General features: G+C 38.8%; 1 protein-coding gene across 1 annotated transcript; it reads left to right on the forward strand.

The window, feature by feature from the left end:
- Positions 1-18: 18 nt before the first annotated feature.
- tmem167a (transmembrane protein 167A) lies at positions 19-7,606 on the forward strand. The gene is made up of 4 exons (XM_085368156.1): positions 19-73; positions 2,544-2,653; positions 6,814-6,848; positions 6,967-7,606. The coding sequence occupies exons 1-4, from the start codon at positions 71-73 to the stop codon at positions 7,035-7,037; spliced, it is 219 nt and encodes a 72-aa protein (XP_085224282.1). The 5' UTR covers positions 19-70; the 3' UTR covers positions 7,038-7,606.
- The last annotated feature ends 14,798 nt before the right edge of the window (positions 7,607-22,404 follow it).

Consider the following 22,404-nt stretch of genomic DNA (forward strand, 5'->3'; position numbering starts at 1 on the left):
TGCTTCGCTTTCGTTACGTAAGTTCCAGGAAGGCGGAAGTGTGATGTGGCTTTGATTCCCATTTACAAAAATGGTAAGTTTGTTTTGATAAAGCAGATCTTTTTGATCTTTTGCAGCGACGTTTAAGCGTTATTTATCGCACGTATTGGAGATATGACCTGTATCAGTGATAAACTGTGATGGCAGCTTGTGCTTGTAGAACATACAGTAAATGTTAAACTACCGAGCTAATAGTGGTTAGCTGAGTTAGGCTAAAAGTTTAGCAAATCTAGCCACAATGTCACGTTTCCGTTCATGCTATTAAACTTTTATTTCATCGAGTGCGCGCACTAATGTGTCATTGGGAGTCGTTTGCTAAAAAAGTCAAGTTATCTCTGATTTTTTAAATACGACGAGTGCCAGCATCGTAGTGTTTTGAGGCGTATGCCACGTAGCTAGACAAGGAGCATGGACTACTGCCTGCATGCGTGGGTATTTCGAATTAAAACTCGTAAATGAATATGTAACCAGTGAAATTAATTGTTTCCATAAAGTAGAATTTTAAAGACGAGCGTTTATTAAGAGGGCCTAAATGATGAATAATGATGAAATGATGAACCAACAGAAACAGGGAACGTGGTTAATTATATAACATTTCATTTTTAAAAGTTAAACATTACGTGTACGACACCAGTTAAGTCGTTGTAAAATGATGCTTATTTTCTGTAACAGCATTACAGTTTGAGTTATTGAGGGATATTATAAATTCAGCAATAGAAGCAGTTCATAATCTCGAAGTTATTTTAAGGTATAGACTTTAAATACCCCTGTTTAAATCCTATGTTAGTTCTTAAATGTACTTGTAAACTCATCATGCTCACTACTTGAGCAATGGAGTTGGATTAGAATCTATTGCAGAGTCCCTTGGTTGCTTTGGCGTGCCATAAGATTAAGACAGTTATAAATTAATAACAAAGTCCTTCCTTTAGATTTACCTTTGATTTGATCATAAGTGCACATGCATTGTAAAATGAGGTGCACATGGTAAATATTGCCATTCACATTGCGAAAGACTGGCCAATATGATCAGCAGTTTTTCCATTTAGTTTCTCATCCTGCAGATGAACGCAAATTCCGGTCTTGGTTCTTGCAGCTGCACTACCAATCTGGTCTGTGAGCTAGCTAATATGAAAGGCTTGGACTAGCTGGTTAGCACCAACTGAACAAAAGAGTGAGCTGTTGTTCTCTTGTAACTCAGTGGTAGATAAAGTTCTTTCAAATGGTTGAATACAAAGATCAAAATTACTGGCAATATATAAGGTGAAGATTACTGGATAATTACTGTGTGGGTGTTTAATAAACCAGATTCAATTCCAAAACACCTTGTTTCTTAGATTAGGATGTGGACATGAGTTGCAGTTTGCTGGTGAGTTATGAACAAATACATAAATATTGATCGACCTTGCTTTTTTTTTCCAGGGAAAAATAATCAGGATTGCTTCCACTAGTTAACCTTTCTAATCTATCTAGGCCAATCTCCAAGGTACATTGTTCTGTAGAAGGCTAAAGGCTCTTTTGCAGTAGCAAATAAAATCACTTAGTATCTGAAACTAAGTTTGATTCATAACTCGACCGTCTTTCAATTCTTACATCGGTGCAACGATCTGTGCAGACATCTGAGTGCCTTTCAATTTGTTGTGACAGTGTGGATTTTTCAACTATGTCTACAAGTGCACCAACTGTAAATGTTCCCTCCAAGCAGACTAAAAAATGGTAGGATAAGAGCACTCATGTGTCCCTGGTGTCCACAGCTGTCCAAAGTACTGTCTGTGTGGTCTACAAGGTTTCATGTATTGACTGCCAATTCTTCAACATGTTTGACAAAAAGTGTGATCAGCAAGAAGAAGTGGGTTGGCTCACAGGTTGTGTGTGAGAAAAATACAGTCTCTGGGGAGCTAATTTTGTTTTCTCCCCATTTATGTTGGACTGTGGGCTCGGTATATTCACTGACTGTTCGATCTATATATGTGGTAGAACACTGTAGTAGCTATTGTTTTAATGCAACAGTTAATTATTCTCATAAGTGGCATGTCTGTTTCTAGTTTTGTTATTCATCTTTTTAATGTCTAAAACAGTTTTGAAGTGAAAATCTTAAGTGTTGCACCTTTTGATGATAAGGACTAACTGAGTCCATTTGGACTTTGGTCTTCATTTTGGCAAATCAGAGTACTGTATAAGATATTGATTGTGAGGGAGGTCATAATACCTTCTAGGCACGTAGTTGATTTTGTAAGTAAGTCTACATATGCACTTTCACTGTGTAATTCTGAATATGAGATTATAAAAAAACAGATTTTAAGTTGAGTTTTTGACAATATAATAACTCTAAAGCGTTCTGCACAGTCAGTCAGCACCAAAGTGAACAACTGGCACAACAGCTATCTTCTCTGCACGTAGCTGAAGATCAGTATTACAGAAAACTGTCACGAGTTCACTTTTTTTAAATTGTTATGACATATTGTATTATGTCTGTACTAAATGTATCATTCTCTTTCATCTTGCAGTCAGCCATTTTCAACTTCCAGTCACTGCTAACTGTGATTCTCCTCCTGATCTGTACCTGTGCCTACATCAGAGCAATGGCCCCCAGCCTGCTGGACAAGAATAAGACTGGGTAAGATGGGCTACTTAAAAATCACCACTGACATGATTAATTGGCTTCCCATCTTTGTCTTTTTGAGCAGTATAAATGATCAAAATGACTAAATCATTCATCTTTTCTAAGTTCATTATCAGCAATAATGGCAAATTGCTTGATCACTCTTCATTTCACTATGTAATAATTCAGAATGGTAATCTGTATGTAAAGTATATTATTGTGGTTCTATAACATTATAGATCATCTTACAAGAAATTAAAGGTAAGGTTAAAACAGTAAATTTCAGTCTAATGCTTTCAGAATAGATGGAGACATTCACATGCATATGACAACAGTTAAATGTGGAGCCTTGGAGCAGTGTAGAAGAGTGAAAATTCAAATCTAATGATTCTGCAAGTTTAATCAGTGCTTGCTGAAATATTTCTACACAGCAGTCACTTACAGTGTTTCTGCTGGTAAAAACAGGAAAATTGTGGCTGGAGACAACAGTTATTGCGACCAAATGCCATGAATTTGCAAACTCTATCTTTGAAATCAGAGTCAGTCTGCTATCAGCTTGCAATTAAATGAGATCAAGTTGCCTATTTACATGCTGTGTCTGTGATAATACAGCAATGAACAGTGATACATACAGGGAGTGCAGAATTATTAGGCAAGTTGTATTTTTGAGGAATAATGTTATTATTGAACAACAACCATGTTCTCAATGAACCCAAAAAACTCATTAATATCAAAGCTGAATGTTTTTGGAAGTAGTTTTTAGTTTGTTTTTAGTTTTAGCTATTTTAGGAGGATATCTGTGTGTGCAGGTGACTATTACTGTGCATAATTATTAGGCAACTTAACAAAAAACAAATATATACCCATTTCAATTATTTATTTTTACCAGTGAAACCAATATAACATCTCCACATTCACAAATATACATTTCTGACATTCAAAAACAAAACAAAAACAAATCAGCGACCAATATAGCCACCTTTCTTTGCAAGGACACTCAAAAGCCTGCCATCCATGGATTCTGTCAGTGTTTTGATCTGTTCACCATCAACATTGCGTGCAGCAGCAACCACAGCCTCCCAGACACTGTTCAGAGAGGTGTACTGTTTTCCCTCCTTGTAAATCTCACATTTGATGATGGACCACAGGTTCTCAATGGGGTTCAGATCAGGTGAACAAGGTGGCCATGTCATTAGTTTTTCTTCTTTTATACCCTTTCTTGCCAGCCACGCTGTGGAGTACTTGGACGCGTGTGATGGAGCATTGTCCTGCATGAAAATCATGTTTTTCTTGAAGGATGCAGACTTCTTCCTGTACCACTGCTTGAAGAAGGTGTCTTCCAGAAACTGGCAGTAGGACTGGGAGTTGAGCTTGACTCCATCCTCAACCCGAAAAGGCCCCACAAGCTCATCTTTGATGATACCAGCCCAAACCAGTACTCCACCTCCACCTTGCTGGCGTCTGAGTCGGACTGGAGCTCTCTGCCCTTTACCAATCCAGCCACGGGCCCATCCATCTGGCCCATCAAGACTCACTCTCATTTCATCAGTCCATAAAACCTTAGAAAAACCAGTCTTGAGATATTTCTTGGCCCAGTCTTGACGTTTCAGCTTGTGTGTCTTTTTCAGTGGTGGTCGTCTTTCAGCCTTTCTTACCTTGGCCATGTCTCTGGGTATTGCACACCTTGTGCTTTTGGGCACTCCAGTGATGTTGCAGCTCTGAAATATGACCAAACTGGTGGCAAGTGGCATCTTGGCAGCTGCACGCTTGACTTTTCTCAGTTCATGGGCAGTTATTTTGCACCTTGGTTTTTCCACACGCTTCTTGCGACCCTGTTGACTATTTTGAATGAAACGCTTGATTGTTCAATGATCACGCTTCAGAAGCTTTGCAATTTTGAGACTGCTGCATCCCTCTGCAAGATATCTCACTATTTTTGACTTTTCTGAGCCTGTCAAGTCCTTCTTTTGACCCATTTTGCCAAAGGAAAGGACGTTGCCTAATAATTATGCACACCTGATCTAGGGTGTTGATGTCATTAGACCACACCCCTTCTCATTACAGAGATGCACATCACCTAATATGCTTAGTTGGTAGTAGGCTTTCGAGCCTATACAGCTTGGAGTAGGACAACATGCATGAAGAGGATGATGTGGACAAAATACTCATTTGCCTAATAATTCTGCACTCCCTGTAGTTGTAAATTGCAAATCTGTGATCTACACACATATAAATTCACATTTTCTTCTTGGATTCAGATTCTAGCCTGAAACCCATTAACAAAAATTCAGAAATTCTTCCACAAATACTGATGTAGTTGCAGCAGGTCTGCAATTAAACTGCAGATTGCCATAGGTGATCAGCAACCATGCTATTATATATAACTGAGGGCGTTTTCACAACTATTGTTCATTTACTCTGATCCGATCAGTTGATGAGTTTGTAAACTTGTAGCTTTTCCCCGTGGTTTTGGTTTACAGAGAAAAGTCCAAGAGAACTCCAGGCGAAGTGCAAACTGTGAAAATATTCAGTCCATTCATTGGCCAGATGTGTCTGGGGCAGGAGAGGAGCAACAAATTAAATATAGGAGGAAGATGCAGTGTGAGAAAACTGAGAATTTACATTGATTTCTTGGCTAGTTGCTAGACCGTACAGACCTGCACATATATAAAACCTCCCCACATTAAGAATACAAAGAATGCATTGCAAACTAATGTTTTTTAGTTCAAACTTGCAGCATACAGCTGGTGGTTGGTCCAGTTTGGGGTCAGATCACGCTCGCACCATAAACAAACCGCTCTGGTGCTTGTTTGGAAATGCACCGAGACCACCTCCTCCTCCTCCGGTGTGGTTGTTTTGAATGGCACCCAAGTGCGGTTACTGTCTTCACAACTGCACAAACAAATCTTACCAAGGGGGAAAATGAACCTGAGCTCAATTTAAACAGACTAAACAGCGCAGGTGTGAAAACACCCTAAGACGACCAATTGAGTCAAGCAGCCCATTGCAAAAAGATGTTTCACAGATGAGTTTGCTCATTGCTACAGACTGCGATTGTTTGGAAACAAGTTGCCTCCTACCAGGTGAGCTTTGCAATAGACTTGGAATCAAAAGGTCGGTGGGGTGACCACTTGGATACCACAACTACTTGCAATCAGTTCCAGATTTTTCCTAGTCGCAAGGGGATTGCTGTCCTCGTCTTACTCTGTCCACACTGAGCAATGGCAATTGTTGATAGACACACACCACCAATGATAAGTGAACATCCTTTAAGGTTCTGACGCCGTCAGTTTTCATAATAGAAATGGTGCACTTCAAGTAATTTACGCCTGTATTTTTGCTCATATTAAAGTCGTTCCTTTATCAAGTAAGGCTTGTCTGTCCAAAACACTTGGTTAATAAGAAGCTGCTTATTAAGGCCAGTAAAGTAGCAGAAGTAAAGCAGATTTTTATAATTTCAGGATCAACATTATTCTTGGCTGTATAAGTTCTGTAATTCATTTCTAATAAATCTGGCAAATCCCAGAAACAGTTTCACTCACATACACACAGCATTGGAAAAGGGAGGGACATCCTGTTCAGACAAGCGCTTGAGACTGAGAATGTCATATGGGATGATTTAATAGTTTTCCCCCTTGATTGATTTGTTGACTGAGGCATGAGACATTATTTGTGTTGATTTGATGCCACACATTTCGCAGATAATTCTTGTGTGGTAGGGAAAGGCACAAAATCTAAGGGGAATACCATCTCCAAGAAAATATGTGTTTTATAAAGAAAAATAGCAGTACACTCAAAAACAAATCTTAGCTTCAAGTGTACAAAATGTAACTGTTATACAGAGACAACTTTGAGGAAAAAATTGTACAATGGGATGCTGACACCATCTGGTGAGAATGAAAGTTTAAAAAGTTTGCTTTAAATGCAGAGACACACAGAGCTCTCAAAAGAAGTGAAAATGTCTCATTTGCCTCAGTGCTCAATCCATATGAGATGTCCTGCTGTTCGTCTTTTCCCTCTACGTTGTAAATTCCTCACATGGAACTTGACATCCGATGGCTGCTTGGGTTTTGTGGAGTACCTCTGTTGCTGTATGTGCACATATCATCACAGGTCTTTGAGCTTTTAATATCAGAGTTCCTGTTTGTAATGTTTGTAATTCCTTTACTTTTTAGGCTTCTAGGAATTTTTTGGAAGTGTGCCAGAATAGGTAAGCCTATGACTGCCCCATATAGTTTTTTTTTTTACTTTGTCATATTGTTATTCATACATGCATGCAGAAATGTTTCCTGACAAAGCCTAAACACTGCACTATTGCATTTCTCCAGGTGAGCGGAAGAGTCCGTGGGTGGCCTGCTGCTGTGTCATCATGGCTTTTAGTATACTGTTCCTACAGTAGCAATCTAAAGAAACCCACTAATGGAAACATTGGAGAAATGGAGAGACACGAAGACATGGACAGGATGATCCTAGAAGCACAATAAGACCTCCTTTGCTTATCAGTTAGATAATGTAAAAAGAGAGACCTGACATCACGTACTGAGTCACGGAGAGCCCGTGTATGGAGGAGGGGGTTAGCTGATAGCATTTGTGTGAATCCCTCCACAGACTTCCAGGTCTGTACGTTTAAGTGTGTGTGTGGGAGGAACAAGTGTACCGCTTTTCTGTTATCTGCTATTTGTGGGATCAAATGATACAGTTTGTCTAAACATTTCAAACAGATTTTTTCCATCATTTTGTGTCACTATAAGGAGCTGATTAATCTGTTTGAAATTCTTCACAAAGAGGACCCCAATAAATGTTTAATCTGTTAAGGGATTTACATGCTGACTTATATTTGTTACCTTCCTGTTTGTTGAGTTGAAAATGGTGGGTACAGCAAACAAAATGGTATTAAAGCTCTTCAGGTGTCTAGTTGTCCTACATTTTTGCCTCAAAGAGCTACTGATGTTTTTAATGTCAGTTGGTTTGCAGCTATTTATTAAAGTCCCTTTTTTTTGGAAGTGTGGTTTTAAGTTTTTCTTTTTTAACAAAGCTTATGATTCATGTTTTCTGCCACATTGTACAAAGTGTCAGTAATTATGACTTCAAACATGGTAAATACGTGTTGATGATAGATTTGTGTCATTCTTTACTATTTAAGTACTTATTTATAAACATGCAAGAATCTTTTTAGAGCTGTTTAGAGGGTCAAGAGTTCTGCTTTAAAAATCTGGAGAAAATTTAGTAGCCTCTGAAACAGATCCAGAATATGTTAGAAAAGTTACAACTATGTGTGATTGCTTATTTAGACAAATTCTGGTAATTTCATCTTTGAACTGTGTACAAGATAAATTGCATGAAACCAAAATTCCACATGTGACCACATCATAAAACTGCCTGCAACAGGCTTAAATTATAAAGTCCTTATGAAAAAGCCTTGACAAGTTTTGTCAGCCACAGAATTTGACCAATTGGTGAAATCCTAAGAAATGCTGGCCTGGTATTGTTTCAGGAAATAATACAACTGCATTGTGGGTTTCTCATGAAAATATGAAGGGGGGGGTTAAAGTTATTCACACATTTTCTCCCTGTTTATGGGTACAGAGGATGAGACTAAAGAAGAACACTTGTAGTCACACACCCCCTTGATGAGTATCCAGATCCAGACTCCCTGTTAGAGAACATAGATCCTATATTGGTGTGCAACCGTTTTAGCTCTCCTCGGTTGAGATAAAGCATCAAGCCTTCTGGTAAATTTGTGATTATCAGGCCATGACGCAGATAGAGCAGACACAGCGGAGCAGTCCTCCGTTTCTATTTGGGGGAACAGAGATACTGGTACGAAGGATATCACTGGGTCAATGAACTGAGCTAATGTCTTGGGTGATGAAAGGAAGACACTATGGAAGAACTGATGCTCCTTGCTTCAGCTGATGATAGGAGCTGTTATCACTGGTTCAATTACATGTAGGAAAGATGGAAGAAATAACTCGTAAACTGGCGGTAGGCAGCTGTATACTGCTCTGGTAGGGTAATTTGGGGACAAAAATCAAACTAAACATATAATTGTTCTTTTCTTTTTGGGTCAAGATCATTATTCCTAATCTCCCATAAGCTATGGAAACATTTGCCAAGCAATGAGCAATGAACATCTGGCAGAAGTGCAGTGAATTGATGCCTAAAAAAACTTTAGGACTTCGCTCACTTAATGCATGCTCTGATTTTTCTGTTTGAATTGGCTGATCAGGATTGATTAAAGGGGATGCCAAATGGCAAAGGGCACAAAAATAGTCCTGTTTCTTATGTCAGAATTCTGTTTTAAATGTCATCTGCTGAGCATCATTGCCTCTGTCCTTAAAAGTTATGTTTATTTCTCGGCTCCACCAGCCGCGGCATGGCAACCAAACAGTCTAAACTAACTGTGCTTAACAATGTGAAGCAAACTCATTTAACTGATTGCTAAATAAAATGTGATGTTATGGTGACATCATAAAGCGTCTCTGTCTGCCATGTGAACAGAAGAAGAAAAAAAAGATCCAAGTATTGATTCCCTCATGATTTGATGTATCGCTGTTCTAATTAGAAAAAATAAAGCTTTTACTATAAAAGGCCAGGATAGTGAATTCAAAGTGAGACTGTAAATGTCAGACATCTTTTTTTAGCATTTAAACAATAACAATTTTTGGGAGCTGATTCTACTTTTCAAAAGGCACCTTGTATCTATTTACAGTGTCAGAACTGAACGGATAAACTTTTAACTCGTGCCCTCAGTATTTAAACAATCCTAGTTACAGACTTGCTATTTCTGTATATCCTATACAAAGTTACAGTTGTGGTCAGAAGTTTACATTCACTCTTCATGGGCATGAATGTCGTGGTAATTTCGGGGTTGTAATGATTTCTTTGAACTGCTCTTTTTTCTAGGGTGCAATGATTGTAATCACACATCTTTCATGACTTTAAAAAACAAGAATTTGGTATACAAGTTTGGATTTACATTAGATTTTCTCTAATTCACACAGGGTCAAAAGTTTAGATACAGACTCACTCACTTAAATCTTTTAATAAATGATGCTGAAGGTTCTATTAAGAGTGTTATTTTGACAAAGCCAAGGCATATTAACTTCACATTGGTGATCATGATTTATTACAACTGGTGCTTTCTGTTTGCCAGCACAAAAGTGATTTGTTTTGACGGTACTAAGAACAATGGGAAAGTCCAAGGAAGTTGATATAAGAAGAAGAACTGTGTATTTTACAAGTTGGGAAGATCTCTTGGCGCCATTTGTTAATGACAGGGTATTTCAAGATCATCAGTTTAAACAATGATGTGTAAGTATAAGTTATTCAGACCTAAACTGTCACCCTCCCATGACAAGAAATGTGTTAGGATGTCCAAAAACAGCCCAGGAACCACCAAGGCTCAAACATGCTGTAAACTGCTGGAACACCAGCGTCACTGTCTACAGTCACTATGGACTGAGAGGGCGCTGACCAACAAAGAACTTTTTACTGGTCAGATGAGATTGAGCTATTTGGCCACAATAACAAAAAGTATGCTCAGAGGAGTAACAGGAAGGCTTTCAGAACACTATACAAGCTTTAAAGCACAGTGGTGGTAGCATCATGCTCTGTGGCTGTTTTGCTGCCACTGATGCTGGTACATTGCAAAAAGTGGATAGAATAGTGAAGAACGAAGACTACCACCAAATTCTTCAACTTCATTTCAAATCAACAGCTAGACAGTTGAAACTTGGACACAATTGGATGTTCCAGTAAGACAGTGACCCAAGACACATATCAAAACTGGTCATAGAATGGATAAAGCAGGCTAACATTAAGCTTCTGGAATGGCCTTCCCAAAGCCCTGAGCTCAGCACTATTGAGAATTTGTGGACTATGCTTAAAAGTGGGGTCTGTGTCAGAAAACCAACCAATTTAAATGAACTGTATCAATGCTTTCATAAACAGTGGTCAAATATCCTACCAGACTTATGCCAGAAGTTTGTTGATAGCATCTGGTTACTGTGCAGTTTACTAAGTGACGTTTATCCAAATATTAGTCTGGGTGTATGTATATATTTGAGCCTGTGTGGATTACAGAAAAACCCCATTCAACCTTTTTGGACCCAATTCTTGCTTTTTAAAGTCATCTAAGATGTATCCTGTACAATCAGTCCACTCCAAAAAAAAAAAAGAACAGTTCAAAGAAATCATTGCAAGCCTAAATTTACCATAACATTCATACCTATGATTATCGTATCTTAACTACACTTGCATATTAACTTTTAAAAATATATTTAACCTTTGTAAACCGGCAAAGTTAGAGGAGTAGCCAGAGACATGTATTGAAAGGCCATTAAATTTAGACATCTATTCCAAAATCCCCCTTCTACCTTTCAATGGAAATGAAGTTAAAATGACTGAAAATAGAACTCACTGATTTCTGGTTTTGCTTGTTTGTTTGATTGGTGGGGTATTTTTTTCATTATAATGTTTCTGGGCAATGTAAAATTCATATTAATATACTATTGTGTTTTCCAGAATTTTCCCTCAAGAGAATTTTGTAATAGTTCACATCATAAGTACTTTTTTGACATCATTAGTCAACAAGGAGAATATTCAAAGCACATTACTCTAATTGTGTTGCCTCTGTCCTCCTTTGATCATATTGGAGAGGTTGCTGTCATTTTGTGGACTTCAAAGGCAATCAGGCCGTTAAAGTCTTTGCCATCTCCTGCTGAGCAAACCAGAAGTGTCCAAACAGACCTTGACCCTTAAAATCTTCAGTGGAGCCTGTTTGAATCAGTTCTGTAAAGGAAGGTAAAGATGAATGGAGAGAAAGAAAGCTGCACAGGAGATGGCCGGAGGGTGAGAATGTCAGCAAGATAATGACAGGGAGTAAAGGAGGGAAACATTCACGAGTAGTGGATTATTCCTTATTGGTGTATCTCTGTGATCAGTCTCCCTTTGGCCCTATATTTTCTTTCTTGATTATATATCTAAAAACCTGAGGCTTCTTGGTTTACTGATACCTACGGGGGTAATTTCTCTCTTGTGGCTGCTTCTAGCTTGAGACACACAACCAAACTTTTAGACATAAAGGATTACAAAGGCTTCATTATTATGATTAAAAATGCTTGACATCACATTCTTTTTATAAACCCTTTGTTCTGTCCTCACTTCTTCATTAGAAAGATCCAAACTGTTTTCTGCCCACGAGAGCACAAATGACAAGTAAACGACTTTGGTAGCTAAAGGACACCAATATCCTCTAAGTAGGGCAAGTCTGGGTCAGTCACCTGCCTGATGACAATTTGTGTGAATGATCCCATTGTGGACGCTGGATGTTTTAATCAGGTATGTACTTGAAACTTTATTTTATGTAGAGTCAATATTTTTAATCACTCTAACGTCTTCCACATGCAGTCATTTTTACCAGCAATGCTATAAGGAAAATTTTTAACTCACTCCTGTGGCCACTGTGGCCAATATGTGTCTCCTTTGAAGGTGGCACAGTTTCTTCATTGGGACATCTCAGCCTGGCTTGTTAACCTGCAGCAGGAGGAGTCTCTGCACGCCAAGGCAGTTCCACAGATCTGGAAAGCCCAACATCTTTGGCTGAGTTAATAATGACATGAAGTAAACATTCACTGAAAAGTGACTTCATAACCAGCCAAATTAAACAACAGGAGTTTGAAGGTTTACAGTGTGGTTTTGACCACTTGTGTCCACATTTTGATTAAAGTGTTCCCATTTGCAGTGATACTGGCTCACTTGCGTGAGTCTTTGCATATTAATATAAAGTGGAAACACTGGAAATTATATGTAGCCATTTGGACCAGTTATTTACACCGTTATATATACATACCTATACATTACTTTTACACTGTATGTGTAAGTACCTAACACAACTTGGTAGTGACCAAGGCTCAATTTTTCTTGTTCAGAAAAAAATGGTTTTGCTCTACATATTCTGGTTATCAACAATGAATCAGTTCACTTCATCAAAGTCACCCTTTTTTGTACTTTGCTATAAGCACAGTAAACGTTTTATGCTAACTGTTCAATTAATATTTTGCCCATAAATCTATGTGCAAATGTGGCAATCTCAAGGCTTTAGTCACTGTATTTTTATGAAGTATGATGCATTTTATTTTGCAGTGAAGGTGTATTCAAAATCACAAAACCATGAAAGCATCTGAAAAATGTCCTGTTCATTCCCACCGTGACTGTTTTTTTTTTTTCAACATTCTTGTATTTACATTTTAAACTGAATATTGAGCATATAACTCCAGTTTATAGTACCACCATTTCCCCCGGGATAATGACCAAACTGTCTGAAAACATGTAAATATGCTATGCTTCAGAAACACGTGAATGTGTAGTGCAAAGTGGTTGAAGAGTTTGAGTTCCTCTATCACTTCTAGGAAAACCAAACAGTTTTTCCACTTTGGCAGATGAGACGGTCACAGAAGTCCAGCAGGCATGTTTCCAGTAATGAGTGGGGATGTGAGCTCTTCCACTTCAACCCTCAAAGCTGCCATAGGAACCGTGTGGAGGATGGAACAACACAGATACTGTAACAGCTTGCACTTGTACAGCTGAGTGAACCCTGGTGATAAAGAAGAATATCAGACATAAGTACAGCAGATCTGAACAAATGTTAGCGCTCTTATGATATACAGGTGTGGGGTCAGCGCATACATCCACATGTAGCTGTTTCATGAGCACTTGATGACGCCTCGCTCCAACCAATATTTATTCCAGCATTGTTTGTAGGAAACAAATCACAAATGGAGGCAATTGTACTTAATTACTTGTGATTACACAGCAAGTCATGCCTGAGTTCACCTGATTATTCATATTTCTCTGGCAGTGCAGAGAATCAGGTTTATACAGCTGTAAAGCTTTGTGACTGTATTTTGCAGGGTTAGTGTTGAAAAATTGGTTCTCTGACAGATGGGCTTATGAACACCTACCAAACTGCATAAAACTACCATTGGTTAAATTCCCATTAGAGTAGATGTCATAAGGACCACATCTGGCCATCTGTCACAAACACACAGTTTCACGAGGTGAAAATAATACTAGCTGTGCTGCCTGTAGTAAACAAGATTTTCAAGACACACAAGACACATAATAAATCCTGGTGTGCAGAACTCAGAAATAAGTTGATTCTTGTATATTTACTGAGTTTTAAATATTAGGGGTTGCACAGTGCTATGTGGAAAGCAGCTGAATATCTTGTGCACGGTACAATTAAGATTCTCCTACATCCACAAGAAGACTCTGTAAACATCTTTGATTTATCACGACTCTCCCACATAACCATAACTCACTTTATTGGTCTATAATCCTCTTTGCAGGGACATTTCCCTCAGCCTTCAACTGGTCTGACTTTAAGTGACTCTTAGTGTTTCATCTGTTTTATTGGTTTTCTTTAAAAAGGAGGCTGTACAATATTATATTTGTTGTTGGACTGTAGTCCTGTACTAATGTTGGCATTATGCATAGTGTATCCACACTCATTGAAACCACAAGGCCCTTCCTGGCAAAGTAACATGTATCACAGAAGTGTAACTCATAGAACTGTGGTGAGACACAGCTGGTCAACGTAAACATTGACAAAAAAACATTTTAAAAAACCCAAAAACTGTCAGATGCCCATCTTAGAGTGACACTCATGGGTGTAGCCACAAATTGAGAAATAATAACATGAATAATCTCCAGCTGTATCAGAAATTGTACCCCGTGGAGTACGGCTGTGGGAATTTAGAACACAAGCATCTTCATAAGACTGATGAAAAGTCTAACAGATAAGAACTGTTTCTAATTAGTATACAAGCCTATGATTTGATTTATTTACTGGCCTGCAACACTTTGGCACTCCAGCTGAATTTACAGTAAAATCAACAAAACACTGGCGTAGAGGGCTGCAATCACACAATTTTCACACTCAGTTAACCAAAGGATTTGGTGTTGCGCAATGAAAACAACAGTTATGCTATGCTCAGAGTATTGTTTTCTTCTAAAGAACTGAGAAATAGTAAAAAGCTAGAGGGACAGTATAGACATGCTCATTGCCAGGTTGGGTTTTCTACCGTAGACTGTATTGAAAAGCATTTCAAGGGCAGTCATGTTAGTTTTTTGGGGGGGTTTTCTTTGGAGTCTTTTGAAGTTTGGGAGTTTTTAGTTAGCAAGATTAGCAGGTTTAGTTAGCAAGTTGTAACCACGAAATGTACAGTTGCAATGCACAGACACACATTTGTGCCATTTGGTGCTAAAAAAAACAGTCTGCACCACACAGTAGAACATGTTATTTTTCACATAATACCATGAAAAGGCTCAAACAGCTCAAACAGGTCCAATTAGCAGAGGGAAGGCCAAGCAGGCAGTAAATGGCTAAAGCTGTCATCACGTCTGTCAGTCAAAGGTTTGGAGAGAAATTATCTGAATATCAGGAGCGGGACCACGCCTCTAAAACATTATCATTGTTATTATTAGTGGTAATAGTTGCCTAACAAACATAAGATCCCTGTTTTAATGTTGAAAGGAAACACAAATCCCTCTGGGGTTGTGTCAGGAAGAGTATCCGGCATAAAAATCAGATAAATCAAACATGCTGATAACTTTGTGTGTTTGATTTGGCAGACCCCTTGTGGATAAAAATAAATAAATAAATAAAGCTTTTATTAGTATAACAGTAGTAGTAGCAGAAGTATTCCATAAAAATTTCAGTTGCTGTAACAAAAGTAAATTTCATTCTCATGAAACTGTAGTCTGTCTGACCTCTTTCCCTGGTGCAAGTTGGAAGAATCAGCATGTCATGCGCGTCATGTTTAAATGAACCTTCAATACACAGAACAGAAATCTTGTCGTGGGAAGCTCAAAACCATGCGTACGAAGAGTTTCCAAATATCACTTGCACTCTGATAGCTTTATTTCCTCAAACTGTTTGTTAAGAAAACGTATCCATGAAACAAATCTTTTTCTCCGGGACTTTTTAACACAAGCTTGTCAGATCACAGAAGTAAAAGGGTGAGTAATAATCCAAAGTGTAAACTGTGTTCCCTTTTTATTTATCTATTTTCATAACAGGATCATTTAGCACATACATTGCAGGATGACCTCGCCTTATTCCCCAAACAAACTCAGTGCCCGGATAGCTTAAGCATCAAATCAGTCACGCATACTGGGGTCATGGCACTGATTTTTAAATATTACTTTGAGTTGAAACCAAGCAGGAAAGGCCACCACTTCTGAAACGTGCCCGTGCTGAGGTAGATGGCAAAGAAAATGGAGCATCTGATACACAAAGTGATTCACAAAGAAAACAATGGGATCCTCGATTCATCCGCTTCTTAAGAAGCACTTAATAGTGCTAAAAATACCTTTAGCCACAGATGCAACAAGGATAACTGAATGAATGAAGATAACTGAACCCTATCAGTTTCAGAAACATGTTTTATACATTATTACTGTTCAGACTGACACTTAAAAAACTGTTTATTAAATCAGGAAGTCTGACTTGACAAGTTAACCCTGCTGACGTCTACAATCATTCTTAGATTAAAGCTGTAAAGAAAAGTAGCGAATACTACTTAATACTACCTAATAACCCTACTATTTATACTTACAGAGTTCAACCATGGAAGGGCTATCCTGACCCCCACCAGTAACAACCTACAACTGGGCAACAGGCAGCCTTCTATGCCAACCATGGCAAATTAGCCAAAACAAACTAGAGAAGATAACAGTCAAAACAGGTGAGAGACTTTTACACCCTCAAATCAACTTTGTACTGAAGTTAACACTCATACATGCGATTGATTGCACAAAATATGGACCAAAGTACCTAAACATGGAAACCCGTGGCCTGAAGATGTTGATTCCATAATAGGTCAATTCATAGATTAAGAGTGTTTCCCAATACTTTTGTCCATATAGTGTACATTTACACTTTCTTTTTAACCCCGTGGTGATCAGTTACATTCATGCGACTAACAATATCTCTTCATCTTACAGGATGAGCAGCAGATCAAGCCCCTGGAGGTCAGAATCACACGCAAATCATTAAAATATTCACGAAATAACAGAATAGTTAAGTTAAATAGTTAGTTGTCATGTGCAGGTTTATGCTTTTTAATGTGCAAAGATTTTCTTAAAGTACGGAGCCCAACTAAATGTGCGTGGAAAACATATCCACTGTTCTCTAAAACAGGATACAGTTTATTCTGAATCACTAACAAATACCTCTTTGTTACAGAGAACTATGGAGATCTTATATTCCAAAATGTCCTTTGTCTATGAGATTATTTTGTTCCATATTGTTTGGAAATGTTTTTCTCTTTTATTCCAGTTGCTGCTGAGTCTCCTCATCGTCATTATTTTTCTCTGTCCATGGGTGTGACTGGTATGTGATGCAATGACGAAAGTGCTGTGCGAAGAGCAAAATTTGCAGTAAGATGGTTGATCACAACAAGCCGCAGTGGCCTTTAAGATATATAATATTTTGCAAGACTGCACATGTCAAACATATGCTCAGTGTTTTGTCTTTTCCAGTCAGATAACAAAGATTCCCTCATTTTTGTGATCATTGAGAGATCAGTTCATATCCAGGAACATTTTTCTTTTTAAACTTGCGTGTTCTCTCAAATAGAAATAGACAGGACAAAAAGACAAGCTTTCTCATGTGGGAACGGAGACTGGGAGAGCTACACAGGCTCCTCTGTCCCCTCCTGTTCTCAGACATGAGTCAGGCTGAGAGAGGGTTGTCTCATAGTAACAGGCCTCCCTGCACTTAGCTTTGACTCCACAACAGCAACAACAAGCGGATAAATATGAGTCTTTATTTTACTCATACATGTTTAAAGACCAGAAACGTCTTTTCTGGGTTAATCTGTGGTTAACAATCAATTTCTTTCAAGTGTATGCTCTCCTCTTAGTCATCTTAGCTGAAGAAAGGTGATCAAAACAAACTGATAACAGATGTTTGAACTGGGCCCGCTTGATTCACCAACTCAGTTTCTAAGAATGACTTGAAAAGCAACATATATCATGGTGTTATCTCTCTGTTATAGAGGCAGTGCTCAACAGTGCCACTGATATTTATCCATTGACTGTTTTTACATTTAATTCTCAAAGTACATGGTGAAAAATGTCACTTATGCTTTACAGATCGCACAGGTGTTTAACCCAAACACGTGCAGAGGGGTGATAGCTCGCTCACTGTGAAATATTTTCTTTTTCCTTTTTTTGTTTGGAGAAGTCATGAGAATGTTTAGACTGACATTCACGAGTCTGTTTATAGGTCATTTCCTTTCAGAGAACCAGGTCCTCTTCATCTTAAGGCACCGGTCTTCAAAAGTCCGGCTGTATACCCTGCCAACCTTTTTTCACAGTGTTACCTCACTTTATCAGACTCAACTCATCATTCTCAGCCACTTAGGACCACTGCTAGTACAATTATTATGTATTAAGAATGATACACATGGCTCTTTATCATCAAGTACAGCAGCTGTGGTCAAACTAAGGATTTGGCAACACTGATGAGTACCTAAAGATATGACTTGAGGGAAGACGTTGTGGTTGTACAGCAGGATTACAGACTTTTGTAGACTTTGGAGTGTCCTTTTCTTGCACACTCATCGCCCCATGCGGCCCCTTGTTTTGTGACCCAAAGTCTTCATCAAGGGCTGGTAACAAGGTCCATATGTGGTCACTTCCTCCCTCTGCTCCCCGAATGTGAGAAGTCTGTATTAACGAGGGACCAGGCTCCATTGAGTAACTCCTAAAAGGAAGAAGAAAAGCACAAGCAGAGAAGTTAAGGTGTCCAATAACTTTCTCTGACGCTGAGATGCACACGAAGCAGCTGATCTGGAACTTTTTTGCTCCCCGTCAGAGACTGTGCAAGCAATCACTGGCGTCTGTTGAGGCTGAACACAACCAGGGATGTAAAGCTGAAAGAAACAAGTTATCCACATCTCTGTAACAATTGAAATTTTAATGGCTTTTAAAAGCGATAACAGTTTGAGACTGCACCTACACCAAGTGAAGTCTTGAACCTCTTTAGTTTCTGTGAAATATTAGTGTCTCAAATGACAGATCTCAACCTGAAATCATAGGACTTTGCATAACTGTAGATCAATATACTCATGGCAGTTGTTAACCTTGCCGGCTTTCAAAATCATATAGGGCTGCACTCAAGCTTCTAGTGAAGTCTTTTTTTTTTTTTTGCTATGCAGAAATGCTCTTTGCAAAAGATGTGACACAAAGGCCCCCGATGCACATTGATTGTGTCATGTTGATCCAGCGGTGAGAAATGAATTTGTCATAGGGATGAATGTGCTGCTACTAAATTAAAGGCGAACGCTTTCCTTCGAAAGCATTCGCCAGATTTTAACAGCTTTTTTGAATTGCTCGCCATCTGTTTATTACTTACTGCATGAGACCTCATATGATTTTCCAATACAGGCCAGACGGGAGAGATATATGAAAAATATGGAAAAGGAGGCAAGAAAAAAACAGCCAGTTGAGACCAACTTATCCAAGAGCCTTGACTTTGTGTTGCTTTGCATTGTGAATGATGTGAGCAGCAATCTGACAGTGATATCAATCCATTATTTGTTACTTACAGGACTGAAAAATAATGGTGTACAACACACATCATGCATTTGTTTGTATTTTTTCCCATCGAGACCATTTGGATCTAATTAAAAACAACATGAAAACAGTTCTTTTCATCTGGGAGACTTGGATGCAAGAGAATGATTTACTGCTAATAATAAAATCAGAGGAGAGTATCCCACTGAAAGGGATAAGCCAATGATCATTCATACAGAACATTAATTACAAATCAGATCAATAGTGATGTTCACTTTCCCATGAATGCAGACAAAGGACGCTGTGAGTTATTGACATATGTTAGAGGATTAACAACACATTCTTCAAAAGCATTGTTTGTTTATTACAGTGTGAAACGTTTTCCGGTCATTCTCTGCATGTAGCAGACAAAACACTTCCACAATCCCCAAATGTGCCATATTTTGTGGTCTCTGGTGCGTCACTGTGGCAATCTGTCCCCACGTGTTTTGTCACATGACAGTAACACAACGACACCCATATGCAAGGCCAATGGTGGACGGCAAAGGGGATTCCCTTAATACTAGACCATGCTTTGAAACTTTGAAACACTTAAAAAGGATACAATTATTCTACACAGTTCGGTAATTACCAAAAGAGGACAACTGATGGCTATTAAAGTAATAATCATGAGAATAAAAGTTAAAATTCAAGTTTTCCTCACTAGACATCACATATTCTGCAGTCTGTTGAAGAAATTATTAGGAATTCCTTATTTTGCTAAAGTGCAGTGCATATGACATCTGTTGACAACGCTCATTTGTCCCATAGGCAGTATAAAAGATGGGCGTAGCCTCTGTGATTTCACCCACTGGTTAACAAAGCTCCGTTATGAAGCCTTGAGTTGAGTTTTTGCCATAGCCATCTTGGTGTTTTGAAACTGGTGAGGGGTGGATCTGACTGAGAAAACAAGGACACCACATACTCACATTGCCTATTGACTTGTGATTGACAAATTGTTAGACAATGAGCATATTCTGGATAAACTCTTAGAATGATCATCCATCTGTCCATTTATTCAATTCAATTCAATTCAACTCAGTTTTATTTATATAGCGCCAAATCACAACAACTGTCAACTGTGATTTATCAGTCCAGGCTGGGTCACTGGGGCAGCAGTATAAGCAGAGAGGCCCTGTCTCTTTCTACCAACTCATCTGGGGGAATACTGAGGCATAATCTCTCCAGCATGTCCTATAAGTGGGCGTTCCCAGAACACCTCACCCAGGAGGCATCCTAATCAAATGTCAGATGAGCAATGTCACTCCACCCTTTTCCTGCTGAGAACACTAGCTTTGGACAAACCCTGGTGCTCATTTTCGCTGCAGACTGCTCAGGTGCAAGCTGGAGTTCACTAACTGATGAAGCCAAGAAAACTACGTCATCCACAAAAAGCAGAGACAAGATCCTGAGTCCATCAAGGTGGAAGCCTTCCACCACTTGTCTCCGCCTTGAAATCAGTGACAAACCTGTGGCAGCTAAATACCTCATAAACACAGGTCAGACACCCCATACTCCCAAAGCACCTCAAACAGGATCCCCTAAAGAACACAGTCAAATACCTTCTTCAAGTCCATAAAGCACATGTAGACTGGTTGATAAATGGCAAATGAACTGGTTTTTATGTAGTGCTTTTCTACTTTTCTTGAGCATTCAAAGCGATTTATACAACACGCCTCATTAACCCATTTGTACACATTCATGCATTCTTGAGTTTAAACATTGAAAACAGTGCTTGTATGAATGTGTGTGATAATGAGAGTTAGTACCTTCAAACTCTGCTTTCTATCTAACATTCACACATATTTACACTCTGATGGACGCATCAGAGAGCAACTTGGGGTTTGGTATCTTGCTTAAGGATACACTGGCATGCAAAGTGGAGCAGTCAGAGATCGAACCACCAGCCTACTGATTAGTAAATGACCTGATCTACTTCCTGAACTAGAGTCACCCCAAACTCTCACACTTTGGGCAAACATCCATACACACGAACAAGATAAAGAGCTGGTCCAGTGTTCCATGACCAGGATGAAAACCTCACACCTCATTATTCCTCCTGAATATTAGGTACAAATAATAGATTTGTGAAAGATCAAAACTTATTAAAAGAACTTCAAGTACTCAATATGACAGTTATGACCTGAAACTAGTGTCTAAACTGATTAAGTCATCAGGGGACACATTTAATGAGGTCACAGAGCAAGAAAATCAAGAACCAGATTACTATACAACTGGAAGTCTTTGTGCAGCCAGAGTAGTAGCCCACTGCTGGCCATAAAAAAGAATGCAGGTTCATGGCACTTTCATTTGTGAAACATGAAAGCTGGAAGTCTATCCTTTATACCAGGTATGGGCAATTAATTTTTCCAAAGGCCTAAATGAGAACCTGAGGCTGCTGTCGAGGTTCTGCACTAATAAGCTGAACTCAGTTCTGCTCAATATTCTTTTAATTTCTTCAAAAGCTAGTTAGTATGGACATCCACAACAGTCCCAGTTTCTTGTGTGGCCCCTTGGGAACATTAATTGCCCACGTCTGTTTTATCCTGCCTGTTCTTTCTTCTGACCGGCTGTGTGCAGCCCTGATTTTTGTGGGTTGGCCTATACTTATGAGCAGCTGCCTAAACTAAAAGGTTGGTATAAACCCAATAAAGATGTGCTTAACAGTGGTGTCTGATATTTAACTGTGCGTCCATCCATGATACAGAGAAGATTGACTCATAGAAGTAGGGTCTGGTATTTAAAACATTTTACATTTGCAGTCATCAGGAAATTAAGCTTAGCTAAATTGCCTCAGCTTCCTACAGAACACACTGTGGTTCCCCTTTTAAAATGAAGGTCAGTAAAATGGTGACCATAACACACAAAGAATGAATTATGGGAGTAAATGAATGAATTTAAGGAATAAGTAAGACACAGATTTTTTTTTTCCTAAGACCTGAACTTGCAGAAGCGCTAACTGTGCAAAAGGCAGAGCCAAGGCCTCAACGATGAGGTCTGTGAGTCCTACTCGAGTACAAAAGGCATAATGAGGAACACATGGTGTATGCACTAAGAGCCAAGTGAGAACTTAGGTGAGTAATACACAGAGACTTCTTATTCCACTGGTCTGTTAAGAGAGCTTTGCACACAAAGAGAGC

This window comes from Diplotaxodon limnothrissa, linkage group LG12 (genome assembly GCF_057381915.1).
Source record: "Diplotaxodon limnothrissa isolate DT_005_m linkage group LG12, D_limnothrissa_male_GT1.1, whole genome shotgun sequence".
NCBI lineage: Eukaryota > Metazoa > Chordata > Actinopteri > Cichliformes > Cichlidae > Diplotaxodon > Diplotaxodon limnothrissa.

Bases quoted from the DNA above. Each gene is read 5' to 3' on its own strand.
- tmem167a (XM_085368156.1), top strand. The intron at 2,654-6,813 runs GTAAGATGGGCT...TTTACTTTTTAG, and splicing joins CTGGACAAGAATAAGACTGG to GCTTCTAGGAATTTTTTGGA. The intron at 6,849-6,966 runs GTAAGCCTATGA...GCATTTCTCCAG, and splicing joins TTGGAAGTGTGCCAGAATAG to GTGAGCGGAAGAGTCCGTGG.